At 36.6% G+C, this 16,974-nt stretch overlaps 1 protein-coding gene across 3 annotated transcripts in view; it reads right to left on the reverse strand.

Annotated features, from left to right (window-relative positions):
• Positions 1-16,974, reverse strand: part of FIP1L1 (factor interacting with PAPOLA and CPSF1) — a 42,828-nt gene that overhangs the window by 2,269 nt on the left and 23,585 nt on the right. For 2 of the 3 annotated variants that reach the window (XM_051619683.1, XM_051619685.1), the window contains 6 exons: positions 15,904-15,997; positions 14,694-14,847; positions 8,384-8,410; positions 7,790-7,844; positions 5,960-6,015; positions 3,073-3,298 (listed from right to left, as the gene is read on the reverse strand). In XM_051619683.1, coding sequence (XP_051475643.1) covers positions 3,073-3,298; positions 5,960-6,015; positions 7,790-7,844; positions 8,384-8,410; positions 14,694-14,847; positions 15,904-15,997 — 612 coding nt within the window. The remainder of the gene's footprint in view (positions 1-3,072; positions 3,299-5,959; positions 6,016-7,789; positions 7,845-8,383; positions 8,411-14,693; positions 14,848-15,903; positions 15,998-16,974) is intronic. The other variant, XM_051619684.1, reaches the window with a different exon arrangement.

The following is a 16,974-nucleotide window of genomic DNA, read 5'->3' on the forward strand; positions in this document are numbered from 1 at the left end:
ACGATGACAACTTGTGCATCTGAAAGTAACAAAGATTTCTATAAGTACAATTTACCAAGTCCAGTATGTTGGGAGCTTTCAGGAACAGGAATAAATGCCATGTACCCAATATTACACTGGTGATCTCCCCATTTTTTATCTGGGCTTACATTAAAGTTATTAAAGCCTTTCAGGGACAGCCTTGATGTAACTACCATCTCTAACCTGTGGAAGAGGACTTGTGCCCTCCTGGCAAAGAAGTCCAAAACCACTCCCATAAAATCTTTATTCTCTACACCTTAGATCACTCTTTCAAAACAGACTACAAGCTATTAACTTCACAATTCAGGAGATCTCACTTTGGCAGAAATGTCTAGCGTCTGATATATATATATATATATTCAAAACTTTCCCATGTATTCAAATACCCTTCAATAGAGAATCACAGAAGGATTTAGGCTGGAAAGGTCACTTGGGCTGAGAAGTCTGGTCAGGTTCCTCATGGCTTTGTTTAGTTAAGTTCTGCCTATCTCCAAGGCTGGAGATTCCATGGCCTCTCTCTGCAACCTGTCCTATCACCTGATCATGCTTTTTGTGATTATTCCCCCCATAATATCTAATTGGAATTTCCCTTGTTGTGACTTTCCTATTGCCTCTTGTCCTTTTTCTGCGCACTCTGAAAAAGAGCCTATCTGAAAAAGGCTCTGTCCTCTCTATAACCATCCCTTAGGGTAGTTGAAAGTAGCCTTTAAGAGCCCTCTTCATCCTTCTCTTTTCAAGCTAAATAAACTCCATCCCCCTAGCCCTGCTAGTTACCTTGTCAGACCTCCACTGGACTCTCCAGTCCACCCATGTTCTCTTTTTCACGTCAAAGGTCCCAAAACTGGGCACAGTACTTTGCATGTTGTACGAAGTGCCACATAAGAAGGGAGTAACAGCATTCTCCACCACCAGGCTACACTCTAGATACAGCTCAATGCATTTTGACCTTTACTGCACATTGAGTGCCGAGTCCTATTCAATTTGTTGTCAACCAGTTCACCAACTCCTTTCCTGTAAAGCTGTTTTTTAGCCAGACAGACCCTCATGTGCTCTGCTACACAGGATTATTTGGTTCCTGGACCTTAGAAATAGAGTTCTTGCGTTTTGCTTTTGCTTTTCAAATTGCTAAAAAAGAACCACAAAATGGTAAGGTATCAATCAAATTCTGAAGTTTACATTCTTAGTGGTAACTAATTGACTTGAAACTATCAAAACAAAAAAAAAGAAAACAGTATTTGCAGGAGAGATCTAAGTCCAAAAAGAATGGCATCTTCTCAAGGAGACAGAGTGAGATTTATTGTAAAAATGCACAATTTCATCTGAGGATAGCATGGTAAAGGTAGAAAAGAATAGAACGACAACTGAAGGTTCATTTTTAAACATTTGGTTATATTCATTGAATAAAAATAATTTCAATTTTCTTAAAATTTTGATAAATACTATAGCACAAGCATAGGCTATTTATCTGGAAAAGAACTGCTAAAAACATTGAAAGCAGTAAATTCTGCGCAGTAAAAAGCTATGGATGACTACCCCAAATCCCACCACAGTGTCACTTGAACAAAGTTTAAACAAAGGGAATTTAAATAAAAGTATTGCATCTATGCAGTGTCTAAAATAATTCACATTCTCTTCCTCATAGCTGTTCTCATTTTATTTTCATAAGTGCATAGAGCCAGAAAGAAACCTTTTTTAAAAACATTTTGTCTGCATGTTCTGTCTTAAGCCTCTCCCACCTTCTCTGTGACTCCTAAACCAACTTGTACTAGTTAAGGGCCTCCCGTTTTTTTACACAGCCATGTGGCAACAGCTTTGCTACAGATGGTGGATAATTTAGTCACATTAAAAAGCTGAGGCCTGCTCTCCCCCCTCCCTTACAGATAACTCTGGCAGCAGCACAGAGATTTCTCGAGGCCTGGAAGCTATTAAGGTTCATTTCAAGCACCCTTGAATGACCAGGCTTCTTTCTGGCCTTCAATCAATCTGTCTGAGAAACAGATGTTTAGATTGGCCTTCAGTGCTCAGAAACTGAACCTGGAACATTGCACATGCACACGGGAGAGGACATCACCACATCAGCACACATGAAAAATCCCCTATCTTGCACCCAGTTTGGGTCTTCAGCTAACGATCATAATGCAAAAACTGGCATCTCTCAGTCGCAGTGATGTTGCTCTCATTTCCCAAGGTGCAAAACCACTGTTAAAAACAATCTGCCTAACAGCTAACATATATGCTGCAAAAATTGAAACTTAACAAAAAACACTGAGAAAAGGCATCAGAACATTGACCCCAAAATACTTAGAAAATAACGAGCAAAGTAAATTTAGATAAAACTGGCAAGCCAATAAACCTCTGCTCTAGAGTCCTAGCAAGCACAACATTAAATGCTTTGTACTGGTGCATATGAACCACAGAAGAGTTGCAGCTTTCTTTTGTTTTCTGGTGTTTTTTTGTTGTTGTGGGGTTTTTTGTTTGTTTTGTTTGTTTTTTTTTGATTAGGGAGTTGAAAGCCAAATAGAGTTATCTGCCATTATTTTCGTTATCTGCCTGAAAATGAAAAAAAAAAATCTCAACCTTGGAATAGCAGTTTAAAAAAAGATAGGACAGATTATTATCCAGCCAGTGATAACAACAAACCATTTCAGCAGCTAACAACACCATTAATTAAGGTCAAACATTTTGTTTTTTTCTAATTAGGGCTCTTAGCACTGAACTGGCAACTAAGACTCGTTTACTACTTCTACAGACTCTTCTAGAACTACTGATGTCAAAGAGAGCTGGATGTCTTGCTCATACATCGGTCTTAAATCACATCTTTAACTTGTAAAGCCCTACAACCAGTTGGGACACGTCATTTTTACACTTCTGTTTTTACATTTGGAAATTTAATTGTAGTTTCCAAGAGAAGAGGGAGAAGGGGAGGAAGCCACACCCTCTAGCTCTTTAGAATATACAACTGAAAGCTAAATTTTCGTGCTGAAATACACTGTTTATCACAGATACAGGGTTTTGAGCAGAGTTACAGCATGCTTAAGACATTCCACTAACCTGTTGAAGACACTTGGAGTTGGACTGTGATCTCGGTCCCTTTCCCTGTCTCTGGTACGTTCTCGATCCCTGTCTCTGTCTCGGTCCCGGTCGCGATCCCGATCTCGGGATCGCTCTCTCTCACGTTCTCTGTCCTTCTCTCTTCGCGCATAGTAATCCCACTGTTTGCTGGTGTCCATAAGACTAGACCATGAAGGAGCAGAACCTGCAAGGTGCGGAAAGGTGACTAAAGAGAAAGACGTGGGTATTAGAAAGAACAAAATCAGATGCCATATGAAAACTGTAATACTACTTATGCATTAAAACACCAACATTTGTCAGCCTCCTCCAATTGGATTTTTTAATCTTTCCCTTCCACATAAAAGCTAATTCTGAGCAAACTCTGCATTTCTTCCATGATGCTAATAAAGGCCTCTGGCACTAATTTAAATATGCATTACAAAGACCTACAGAAAAAGGATATACACAACTAAGACTGTCTAAACCCTTTTGGAAAATAAAATAAACACTGTGCAAAGATTTGCTGAAAGAATCTGATTTTATTAGTCAAATGGTTTTGTTTTGGGGGAAAAACAAAACAAAACCAACCAGAAAACAAAAGTGCCTTTGAAACTCAGCGGCTCTGAAAGTACGGTTAAGAAAAAGAAGGCAAAACGATGCCTCCAACTTTACATTTATATGCTACTATTTTTATGTTTTGCTCTTTAAAATAATCATATTTAAAATATAATTTTAGTTACAGAGTTCTCATTCACTCATTTATATTCTATACTGTGCTTTGCCATACTCTTCTGTCTACAGATGTAACGGCAGCTTTAGAAATAAATTCCATAAATTCCTTCTGGGGAAAAGAAACAAAACTCCTACTTATGCTTTGTAAGATACTATTTCTAATGAATACTCCACACAACCACTACTACCACTAAAATATAATTGTTTCAGAAAATTAAGCATATTGTCTTAATCTAAAAGACATGCTTAGGAAGTTCAGAAGGAGCACTGTCCCACAACGTTTTTAGGTAACCAGCAAGGGGAAGAGATAGAGGGACATGCTTCTTCATTGTTTTCTGCCAACTCTGATGTAATGAATAACTACTACTCTTAATACCCTGGTTGTTCTGATCTGCCCTCCCTCTCCAGAAGCCCCGTGAAAGCATCCTGTCAATGAAAAATAAGGGCTGCAGTATTTAACTGGAAACAGCACTCTCTAGTGGACTTACAGTACAGAGGACTTCTCACTTTCTGCTTATCTGCTTTGCTAGCCAAAGATAACATAGCCTTCAATAAATCATTTGTTTTGAGCTCCACTTCATTATCTACAATATGAGAACAATATTCACTTGACTCCATGATGTTACAAAGAGACATTAGCAGTACAATTAACATAAATATCCATTGAACAATGTAAAGTGTGTTACTGATGCTGTATTTAATACTGTGAAGTTAAGAAACCTGTAGCTTCTCCTGATAGCTATGGCCAGACTGCCTTTCCTACAACGTCTGGGGTATGCCTGCCCCAGAAAGCTTTGGCAGAAGCTTAAGACAGCAGTTTGCCAAGCGCTCAAAGGAGGAATACAAAAGACCTTTTGAGCAGGCAGTGGAACAGGAAAAAACACTTCACTGTTAAAATACATTTGCAATGAAAAGCATTATATTTCTTTAAAAAAGCATTTATATGAGATTTTGCCTCTAACAAAATGCTTGATACTGTTTCACTTCAGGGCTACAGACAAAATGGGGAGTTAACAGAACAAAATATAATAATACAATAGCATGTTGTTCATTATACTGCCAAAACTTGAAATTCTTGTATGGAAAGCAGCCAGAAATAGCAAAAAAAATCCAGCTGGACTTTAAAGACTGGTAATTTCCTTGACTTGCCACTATGTCAACATTATACGTATGGTCTACAAGGCACTGGTTGCCAAAATATTCTGATCTAAAATGTAAACTCAAGTTTAATTTTAAATGTATACTACACAAGAATTATTAATGGTAGTATAAACTTCTATGTTACATTTTGGTTACTCCCTCACATCTGCAGTAATCCTCATCAGAGAGAAGCATGTCATTTGCACCTCAATAATCTGAGATAAACCAGTTACATGATACTCTGCATTTTTGCATCTAGATTTTCACCAGTAATCATTCCCAACTCACAAAAAGCTTACTTTCTAATATGAATTGGTGTTATGCATTTACTATTTACAATGAAGTAACGTCACTTTTACTATTTCGTCATGGATCATTCTAATAATTTCTACAAAAAGACACTTTCAAAGCTTAATTGTGATTTTATTTTTAAAACAGGAAGCAAGGGAACTTTGAACAATCAATAGTGTGGGAGACTTAAGTCCAGTTTTGGAGATGGTTTAAAAATTTAAAGCTGCATGGTGTCACTGTACAACCTGGACACAGTATTCCAGATGTGGCCTCACCAGGGCAGGGTAGAGGGAGAGAATGACCTCTCTTGTCATGTGGACCTACTGTCCACACTTCCTTATGCACCCCAGGACTCCATTGGCCTTCTTGGTGACAAGGACACATTGCTGGCTCATGGATAATTTACTATCTACCAGGACTCCCAGATTCTTCTCCTTGGAACTGCCCTCCAGCAGGTCCACCGCTAACCTAAATTGCTGCATGGGGTTCTTCCTCCCCAGGTACAGGACCCTACACTTGCCCTTGTTGAACCCTCATTAGGTTCCTCTACCCAGCTCTCCAGCCTGTAAAAGCATGTATCTGTTTTGAATGCTAGGCAATGAGCTTTCATAATTAATTACTGAAAGGACTTGTTTTAGTCTCTTAGCTAAAATCCTCATATAAGTGTATCAAACAATTTGATATAGCACTAGTCAAAATTTCCTGAGTCAGCAATCTTACTCACCACTGCCATATGAAAATGCACGAACAGAACGACCATCATAGCCTGAAGAATGTCCACTGTTGAAATTAAAATACAAAATCCAGTTTTACCATCAAAGCTATCTCCATCAAGAAATATATACTTTTAATATTTATCCCCATAACTCTTACCACCATACAGACTAAAACTAAAAGTGTTTGCTGTGAATGGATTTAAGTCCTCCACTTTGACCATTCCTAATGAAGGAAGCTGTCTATAAACACAACTATACAAATGTCACATTTTGCTACCGGAGGTGAAAGTAGCATCTTAGATTCTATGAATTTAATACAAAAACTATGCATATCATCAAAGTTGTTCTTTGTATTTTCAATTAATTTTCTATTTCAAATGTTTCTTGTATCTTAAGTATCTGTTTCTGCACAGATACTGAACTAAGCTCCAATTGCTTGAAAGTGCTTCATGCATGAATGAAGCCATTCTCATTCTTTCTGTTAAAAAGCAGTGACCACACCTAAGAACAGGTGGACTTCAAATGCATGGTTCTATACATAAAGTATTACATTAGCTACACATTTCTCCTATGCTGACTTCTTTCAGTGGTAGCCAAGCCAAGTAGGTAAAAATCAGAAAGGTTAAAAAGGATGATATAAACAAAGGACATAATTCATACATATATAATACTTTAATGACTTTTAGCACTTTCTACATAAAACAAATTAATTCTCTTAGCAGTATTTACCCTGTTATTTCTGAACTTGAAAGCACAATAACATTAAGAAATAAGTTTTGGGTTAACTTAGTTTAAAACCAAAACCAAACCAATGATAATGAAAGGCCAATGCAACATCTAAACATTTAGAATTATGAGATTTAGCTCCTAAGTTCCACAATAAACTTCATTTTTTTACTTCATAATTCAGAAACTATATAAATAGTCACTACAAGTAAATGTAATCACTGCTGTTTGTCAGAAACAGCAGTCACTCACAGCAATGATCAGCATGAAATAATAAATTTACTTTCATGCACATCAAAAGCATCCAGTTAGGGCTTTTTTCTGAATTAAATCAGATGAGGATTTTCTCAGAGATTTGCCACCAACCTGTAGCATATACGTTAATAGAATTTTCCATTTCAAAGGAACAGATGTGTGCACCTTCCTTCAGTGAAATCCAAAGGACTGGCAAGAGGCTTACACTGTTTTCTTAAATGAGCTTTGCATAGGACCTGGTTTTGGCCTCTAGCAAAATACAAACATTTTCAAGGACTGTGCTGGCCAATGTTTTCCTTCTTTGTTTTTTTACACACACACAAACACACATATATGTATATACTCACATACATGTATATTTAAAAGGTATTAAAAAAAATACTGTTAGGCTTATTAAAGCTGAACACTTAAAAAAACACAGTAGAAAGACAAATGTGGATTCTGTGGAACTCTGGCATTTCCTATAGCTTATGAGGGCTTGAATCTTTGGCCAGATTGTTTATTTGCATTTATAGAGAAGGATATGGTAGCTGACAGGTATTGGGTTCACTTAAATAAGCCTTCAGACTACTAAAGAACACTTTAACAAACTTGACTTTATTATTAAGTCTTGGCAATGATACAGTGCCATAACTTAACTAAACTACTATGTGTTCAAGTAACCCACTCAAAAGAATATTAAGTGCAAGACAGGTGACACTAGTAACATTTCTGTACAAACACTGTAAAAATCTGAAATTATCTTCCCACTCTGAGATAAGATCCATGAAACACTAGGTAGTGTAAGACTCCTTACTAATTTATTTCAGTTACAGAATCTGATTTATTGCTTTGTAAGATTTCAAAGAAATAATCACCTTTCTATTGTGGGTATAAGGGAAGGTGGAGGACCGCCAGGTGGTGGTGGAAAGCCTGTAATAATAAAGTAGGTGAGAGGGGAAAAAAGAAAAAAAAACAACACAACATAACACATAAAAGAATCTGGCTATGTACACAATGGCAAACAAATTCCAGAGAATACTGCAAAGACTGTGTAAATGGGTTTTACTTTGTAAGACTGAGAACTACATTCCAGCTTAACAATGGCAAAGTATTAAACATATATTACAAGTGCTTCAAACTAAATACCTTCTCATTCTTAAAAATACAATAATTTAGAAGTTTAAGAAAATTCCTGAGTATCTACCAATACTTAATAAACAACAATCACAACTATTTTCTGCATAGCTGAAAAAGAATGGAAGGAAAAGAAGGAAGCACACATCTGAGAAAGTGGCTGATTAGGTTCTCTAGTCAACATTTTCGTTCATTTTCTGTTCTGCCTGCCATCAAAATAACTGAGCCTACATCACCTATACATATAGTTTTGTATTTACGTAGCTGGTAAGTTGCACATCAGTTAAGTTTTCATTTCTAAGCCAAATGTGAAAAAAAATTCTAAGCAAGTTTACCTGGTGGTGGTACTGTTATTGGTATACCTAAAAAGACAACAAATAATGTATCAGTTATAGTAATAGCTTATTATCTATAGATCTAAAATCAGATGGAGCTATTACCACATACATGATCAAGAATGATAACTAACTTTCTGTGTCCTCAGATCAAGATCTCACATTTATACCAATCGTTAAGATTTTATGCAAGTCTTGTGAAATCTGGCTTTTTATTCATATTCCTATTCTTCAAGATCTTATTTAATTAGAGACAAAAATAATGAAGAATTACTATGAGTATTAAGAGTGGAATTAAAACCGTAACCCTAAAATGTTTGGTATCCAGAGGGAAAGTAATATCCCATTGAATATATTTGCATTACTTTATATTACTTAACTGGATGAAAGGAAACACAGTTGGCCTCTGACCTTTAATAGCTTAGTATAGGAAACAGGAAGTCCACATGGACAAAATATTCTAGCAACAGTAAGCATTTCAGACTTTTCATTAAATCTTATGCCACAGTGCAATTAATCATTCAGACACTACTTGGAGGGCAAAAAAATAATTTACTACTCCATTTTCTTATAAATATATGAGAAAGGAGCATCCTTTAACACCAACACATTCAAATACTGTCTGACATTTCTGGTTTTCAGACCTACGTTAGCTGTTACGAATCCAACCCTAGCCCAAAGCTGAGAAATGGCTCCTAACTAAATTAGCTGATCTAACAAAACATGCTGCCTCAACAAATAAACTTACCTTATTTGATTATGAAAGGAACGACTACAAGGTAAAAATAATTTGTAAACTTCAAAGGACATTATCTTCTCATACTTTCAAGTAACTAGCTTTACCTCATAACTGACAGACTGAGACAGCTGTGGCTGTTCAGCCTGGAGAAAAGAAGGCTCCAAGAAAACCTTATAGCAGCCTTCCAGTACCTGAAGGGGCCCTACAGGCAAGCTGGACAGGGGCTTTTCTCCAGAAAGGGGTAGTGATAGGACAAGGGGTAATAGTTTTAAACTCAAAGAGGGGAGATTTAGGTTAGACATCAGGAAGAAATTCTTCACCATGAGGGTAGTAAGCTGCTGGAATCGGTTGCCTAGGGAGGCTGTGGAAGCCCCTCCCTGGAGGTGTTTAAGGCCGGGTTGGATGAGGCTTGTGCAGCGTGGTCAAGTTTGAGGTGTCCCTGCTCATAGCAGGGAGGTTAGAACTTGATGATCTTTAAGGTCCCTTCCAACCTTAACCATTCTATGATTCTATAAACACACACAACACTGTACATAAAAATAATCAACTGGGCCAAAAGAGTATCACCAGAAAACAGACTACTTTACCAGGCATAAAGCTCTTTCAGCTACGAGCAGCTCTGCTTCCATTAACAAATAAGTAATTTCAATCTGACAACTTGCTGCAACACTTCGCAGGAGAGAGAACAGAGAACTTTGCCAAGTGCCTTCATCAGTTTTGTCTTAACTGCCTAAACATCCAGACAGAACAGCAGCCAGATCCACTTAAATTAAAACCTATGTCGTTCAAGCTAGAGACTTCAACGTTCAGAGAATATCCTAGATGTACTGGCCACTGTCTGATTAATTTTATGTATATATCATTAATTCAACATTAGAAATAAAAGGCTATTGTATGGCTGCAACATGTAACAACATGTACATATTATAAAGTGTAGAAATGCCAATGTTCCCAAATTGCCTTGGCAGAAGGACAGAATGAAGGAATATGCAAGCTGAGGAAGAGTAATCAGTATCAATGTTCACTAAGAGCAGATGATGTCACTGACATGAATCAATCTTTTTTGCTTAATTGTCCATGTGAACAGATTCTTCATGAGCTGACAACATAGAAAAAAAAAATAAAATACAAAATGCCTCAACAGCATTGTTAATAACATAAGTTAGAAAAATATCAGAAGTTCTCTCAACTTGATTAATTTATTAGCTCTACCTTATGCTTAAAAAATGTCAATTATTGCACTGAAACCATATATTGTTGGCAGTGAACATGGCTCTCAGCACTATGCACAGAATTGTGTAGTCCTCAAACCAGGACAGCCTGGAAAGCCATCAGCTAATAGGGAAGAGATTCTGATTAAATAATATATTCCTCAGAATTATATCTTGTGCAGAAATGCAAATAAAAATCTCATCACAAGATTAAAAGCCAAATGAAACATTTCATTTGAGAGCCATTCAAACAAATATAAGGCAGACTGAATACAACTAATCTGGAGACCAAATGTCCAAATAATTTTAATTAACTGGTCAATGCAAGGTAGTATTACTAGAAAAAAAACAATGTTTTTAAGAAAAGCCTGCCTGAGAACATTTAAAAAGTCATGATTAATGATTATAACATTTTAAGACAGAAGCTAATTTACCTGATGGTATTGTAATAGGAAAAACATTCTTCTATATTCCAAGTTAGCAATTATCACTAAAAAGATCTTAAAGCTTTTTCCTCATCTTCTTCATTAACACACCAATGTGGCACAAAGAAGAAATGAAAAAATCATAAACTTCAGTTAACAAGAAATTAAGAATCTCTGAACTCTCCACTCCTTTGCCTTCTACTGACACAGTGTATGAAAATATACTTAAAGCATGATCAGCCAATTACTACTTTTGAGAAAGAAAAAAAATCTGAAATATTAAGTCACTACTTGCAATGTAAGGACTACACTAAGTGCAAGAAGGTGACACAGCATAGATCATGTCACATCCCCGCAACAGCTCATATTGCCACAAAGATATACCTGGCCTAAACCTAAATAGTCAGACTGTGAGTCAAAAGCAATCCAAATGGCATTAGTGCAGCATTTTACCTCACCTACTCAAAATACAACTCTACAAACTCAAGGCTGTTAAATACTTACAGAGAATCAAGTAACTTTTACTTAAGGAAAGCAACAGTGTATGTGCTCCACTTGCAGAGTAAAGACTCAAACACGATAATGTTGACAGAGCTTAACAACAACACAGAGCAAATCAGCTGAACAGTGTAACAGTCCACAGCCACAGAATCATAGAACTATTCAGGTTGGAAAAGACCCTTGGGATTACCAAGTCCAACCATCATCCCTACTCTACGAAGTTCTCCCCTAAACCGTATCCACCAACACCACATCCAAACGACCCTTAAACGCATCCAGGGATGGTGACTCAACCACCTCCCTGTGCAGCCTATTCCGGTGTCTAACCACTCTTTCTGTGAATTTTTTTTTCCTGATGTCCAGTCTAAACCTACCCTGTTGCAGCTTGAAGCCATTACTTCCTACTACTTTCCCTCTCCCAGGCCCTCTACTCTTTATCTTGTAGCCAATGACTGTCACTAAGGCTACCACCATCATTTTCAAGTCAAAATAAGAAATATTGTTATCACCCTCACATGCGCAGTTCCAAAACAAAATTCCTAGCAAATACAGGATAGAGTAAGATATTATAGTTGTAGAGAAACAGAAAAAAAATTCAAGACTATGCTGCATATTTAGTTGAAAAGTACACTTTCTGAAATATACTGATTACTTACAAGACAGGATTTTAAAGATCCTTTTAAAACACAACTTTCCTTTCTACTATTTTAAAACTTTTAAAATAATAGTAACATAAGAAAAGGGAAATAATCCCAAAATGTGGTGGGGAAAGGTAATGAAAAAAATGTGCCAGGCACACAAACATCATTCCAGGACAGACAACCACCCATCACACTGAAGAGTTACACCTGTTACGCTAAATGAGCCACTACTCTGGAAAACATGACTGGTTGTTTCTTGCACAGCCCCTCCCCTGGGTAATTCATTCCAAGCTTGCATGGTTGATTAACTATGATTGATAAGCATTGATTGATAAGCATTTGAGAGCCAGAGATGTGGAGCTGGCTGTACTGTAGCCTCATCTAAAAGCAAGAACAAGACTACGCTATTTTAAAGCTAACTGGGTAAGTCTAGTTTAGTTGTTGGCAAGGAGTAGAAGAAAGCACTCCTACTTAGAACTCAACGCCGTGTAAAAATGTCTTTTGCCACAGGCTAAACTAACTCAAATTCTCTCTCGTTCATCACAAGACAAAAAGTACACACTTAAGATTGTTGGGGCTGAGTAGACGTACAGCTACTTGCTAAGACTGATCTAAGTCTAGACAAGTCAAACTTCCTAAAGTTATGCAACAGAAGTTCAATACTTCAGAATTTTTTTAATATCACAAATACATATAACATTTTAGCTATGCTCTTAAACCAAAACACATAAAATAACTTTTAAAGCCTGTTAAACAGAAGCATCCCTGTCTCTCTTTAGGTTTAAATTACTCCAACACAGCAATAAACCAAGCAATCAAAAAACAACACATTTTTTGCTACAGCTAGTGATCTCCTAGCAGCATTTAAGAATTTTCTGCATTTGGCCCTTTGAATCGTTCCAGGACTCGTTCCTCAAAAAAGATCTGAATCACAAGAGTGAATGAATTCAGAACAAGAGATCTAACTTCAAAGCAAGATCCTTTTTCAAAGGGGCTTTTGGAGGATGTTTTATATTTGGAATACTTAAATTTTCTGGCAAGTATTCCTGTTTTAATATTGGGTAAGAGTAGTTTTTTTCCTCCTCCATTGAACCTAAGAGGGATGGCAGATTCTATTTTAGGAATAGCTTTGAAGATAAAGAGCTGGCAACAGCACAATTAAAACACAGGCCTGAATAAACCAAATCCACAGCTCCTAATCGTTATTTTCAAATCTACTTGAAGCACGGAAGGATGCTGAAGGAGACCTTCTGAACAAGTGTATGTCATAAACCTGTCTGTAAACCACAAGACTAAAGCCAAATGTGTGTGCTAAATCTGTAACACATGGATTTCTTTCACCTTTAAAAGCTCAGCAGGTGAGGGGTTTCATAAGAACAGTCCAGTACACCTATATGGCATCCCTGCACCTGTGTTTGTGCTGTCTATGGAGGTTACTCTCATGCTTTTAATAATACACAACTTAGATCACCTTTTCTGTACCACAATTACAATTAAAACAATTGCTTTCTAAAATTTGCAATTCCTTACCTATATTATTTTATCAGAGAGGTTTTAGTGCAGCTTAAAACTGCAGTTAGCATTAGTGTCATGTTCCTCTCCTTTCTGTCCCTGCAGTAAGGAAACAACACAGCATATTCTCTCTTCAGACACCCTAATTTGTATATTTATGCACAAAATCTTGGAAAAGGGCACAGAATTATTTTAAGTCTCTTCTCTTCTGTTTTCTAGGTTGTACAATCTTGTGTATGACAGTCACTGATGAAAGCCAGAGCTTACCAGGCAGCAGGAGGTAATAGCTGAAAATCAGCAGCAGCAACTGAAGGAAGCAACCTCTTCTATGAGGATTTAAACCCTATAAAATCCCACACAAAGTTGCTGCACAGAAATAATATTACTTCCTTGCTTACACCTAAGAGCATTAACAGTAAAACTTTAAAGACTCCCTACACAAAAAGAACAGCCAAGAAATTTTTCAGCATAACATAATTTCAGAACAAGTCAAGCAGAAGAATGCAAGGAACAAAAGGAGAAAATAAGGAAAATCTTAAATCAGTCTCTTCTAGAAACAAATCCTTCACTTCCCTACTCAAAAACTCCCCAAAATTTCTCCATCTATTTTCATTTCTCACTGACCATTGTTAGTTCCTTGGTAAGTCCTTTTGAACCTAATTCATTGAAATGACAATGCTCACAGAAACTGCAATATTTGTGCAATGCCCATTACACTCCCCCAGTACATTTCCATAAGTATCAACTATCAGTAAATATTCAGTAAATACTGGTAAATTTCAAACCAGATTTAACATCTCCTTCAAGATTCACAGTCAAAGGATGCGGAATAACAACATCAGGTGCTAGTCAGAACTCTGAGTGAAAGGAAGGATATGTCTCAAATGCAATTATCAGACTTCTGGGAATTCATATATACTTTGAGGAGAAAGGGGAATTAAACCTTCTGTTGTTGCTCTGACCTTAGACATCAGAGAATCCAACTTCTGACACAAAGTCAGGGTATGCCATGCTTCTAGTTGAAAAGTTTGTAGAATGGTTGGTTACCAAGTACCTCTCAATAGCATTAACAATAGCTGAATTACAGAAAATAGCTTTGCATTACAAACATTTTCAAGGACACAGGATCCAACACTGAGTCTTACTACTACACAAAATTCTGGAATTCTGCACATATGGACAAATGTGCATGAAATGCATAGTTTTTAATTAATTACCATCAAATGTTTGATGGTAATGCATCTCTTATTTATCACATACTAGGTAGTGCAGGATATTTACCTGGTGGGGGAATCAGAGGTGGAGCAGTACTAACAGTTGGAGGGGGTGGGAGGAAAGGAGGTGGTGGAAGGTGGGTAGGTGGAGCTCCTGGAGGGAAAAATGGAGGTGGCTTGGTAAAATTGTCTACTTCAGGATTAGATCGTTCTGAAAGAACCTGTAAAATATCAAACTATAGTTACAATTGCTATGTCAAAAGGGTAGAAGATAGGTTTCCTCTCTTTTCAGTTACTACAACAGGAAAGTATTACTTATGCACCTAAAGAGCCATATTCAGATGGTTTAAGTTCTACCTGCATCCCTACATTCAGTGTTCCCTGTTTGCCAAATACCTCTAAAGGTCTAAGAGCAGCCACTATGGAAAAGCAAATGTAAGATGTGAAAGGGAATATAAGCCATCTGAATATGGCCCAAAACTCCATCTTAAATTTATACATGTAAAGGAAAAGATTTTAAAAATCAACATGAAACGTGTAGAAAAAAAACAAGACTTTAATTTATTTTAACACTGAGAGATCAACTGAAAAACATGTGGCAGTGTTTTCAACAGAAGCACTACAATCTATTATTATTTTCACAGTTTAACCTTAACCTAAGTTGGCATGGAGAGGTAGCTAGGGCACCAAGCAACCTTAATTCTTCTCTACAGACATGTCAGGAGAGAAGTGTATTCAATCTTAATGCTTTTAGTTGTTATCTTAAGATAATCCAGGCTCATAAAGATTAACCTTACAATTTATGGCAAAATAATATAATATAATTAAGAAAAAAAAAAACCTACCAATTATTTATTCCTTCACAAGTAATTTTAAAAACAATGCATCTCTTGAATTGCATACAAAGAGTTTTTCAGCATGGGTGTCTGGCAGGAGCACAGGTAAATGGACAGTCAGTTTAAAAATTTATCTTTGTCACTTAGTAAACACAAAGCTATCCCATGCAGATCTAGCAGTCAATGCTGTCTCCTGGATTGTAAGTATGCAATATTGCTCACTTCCATTCAGTAAGAAATATACCAAAACATTAATCTTTTAAGACATACCAAATATTTAATCTTTATATATTTAAATTAAGTGCCACAACTTTCTTGCTGAACTTAAAGCTACTTCTATATTACTCGTTCATACACTTTAAAAAAGTTTCAACCACAAACTATGGGAAAAGCAAAAATGTGTTTTAGTCAAAGATAGTGTGCAAAACTGCAGTATAAAACCTGTATGTTGCTGTTTTCATTAGCACGCCGTCGTCCTTCCACCCTGCTGATAGTGATGGTCTGTCCTATCACATCTATTGCACCAGATAATCGCCTGCATCACAGGACAAACCAGAATCAACAAGCAGAATTAGAAAAGGGGAAAAAAGAAAAAAAAAATAACATGTTACAGACTTCTCTCACTCTAAGTGCAGAAAGATCCTTCTTCTATATAAAGATTGTTCTGAAGAACATTAAACACAGTAATTTTACTAAACTATACAAGTGTCTAGAACTAAACAGTGTAGAAATAAAGACTCCTGTAGGGCGAAGGCTGAAGCTTCACTTTCTCCTTCCATCCCCTACAACACAATAAATTCACACTTCTGCTACTGAGAAAAGAAGAAGAAGAAGAAGAAAAAAAAAAGGAATAATACAGTGAGAGCACAAAAAGCCTCAGAAAAAAAATACACTAAACAGAACTTCTACAAACATCTTCTACAAACTAATCATTAGAAATAATTTCTAAACTGAAAAAAACCATACTGGAGGATTCCATGGACAACTAAATGAAGGGAAGTTAGGAGGTAGAAATAAACATAAAGCAAATCTTACCATGCTTACTCTCAATATTGAAGCACATCTCTTTATATCAAACAGAAAGTATATAAAGCTAGTATACACTAACTCTTACAATTAAACCTTGCATGAAACTCAACAGACTGTTAGACTAGCCATTCGTATTTCTCTTCCTCAGTTTTACAAATGCAAAATGTCTCTTTCTCAAACAGCTCTAAAATGTTTGCATAGTTAATGTTCACCTTCTTTAGAGAAATGGGCAACAAACCAGTACAAGACCCACCCCAGCCTCTCTCACAGCCCTATCAGGGAACATCAGAACATAATGTACACTCAGAACACCTACCTTAGAAGTAGTTAGTAATGGATTTTTGAGAAAGATAATAAGTGACATGTTCTTTCCCTCCCAGTTTCTGCCAATCAAAAATTAAAGGACTTCTTCTCATGCAACTCTGTTTAACAGTCCCTGATTAACTTGCATATGCACAATCTCTTACGAACACCATTTAACTT

Source organism: Apus apus, chromosome 4 (genome assembly GCF_020740795.1).
Source record: "Apus apus isolate bApuApu2 chromosome 4, bApuApu2.pri.cur, whole genome shotgun sequence".
Taxonomy (NCBI): Eukaryota; Metazoa; Chordata; class Aves; order Apodiformes; family Apodidae; genus Apus; species Apus apus.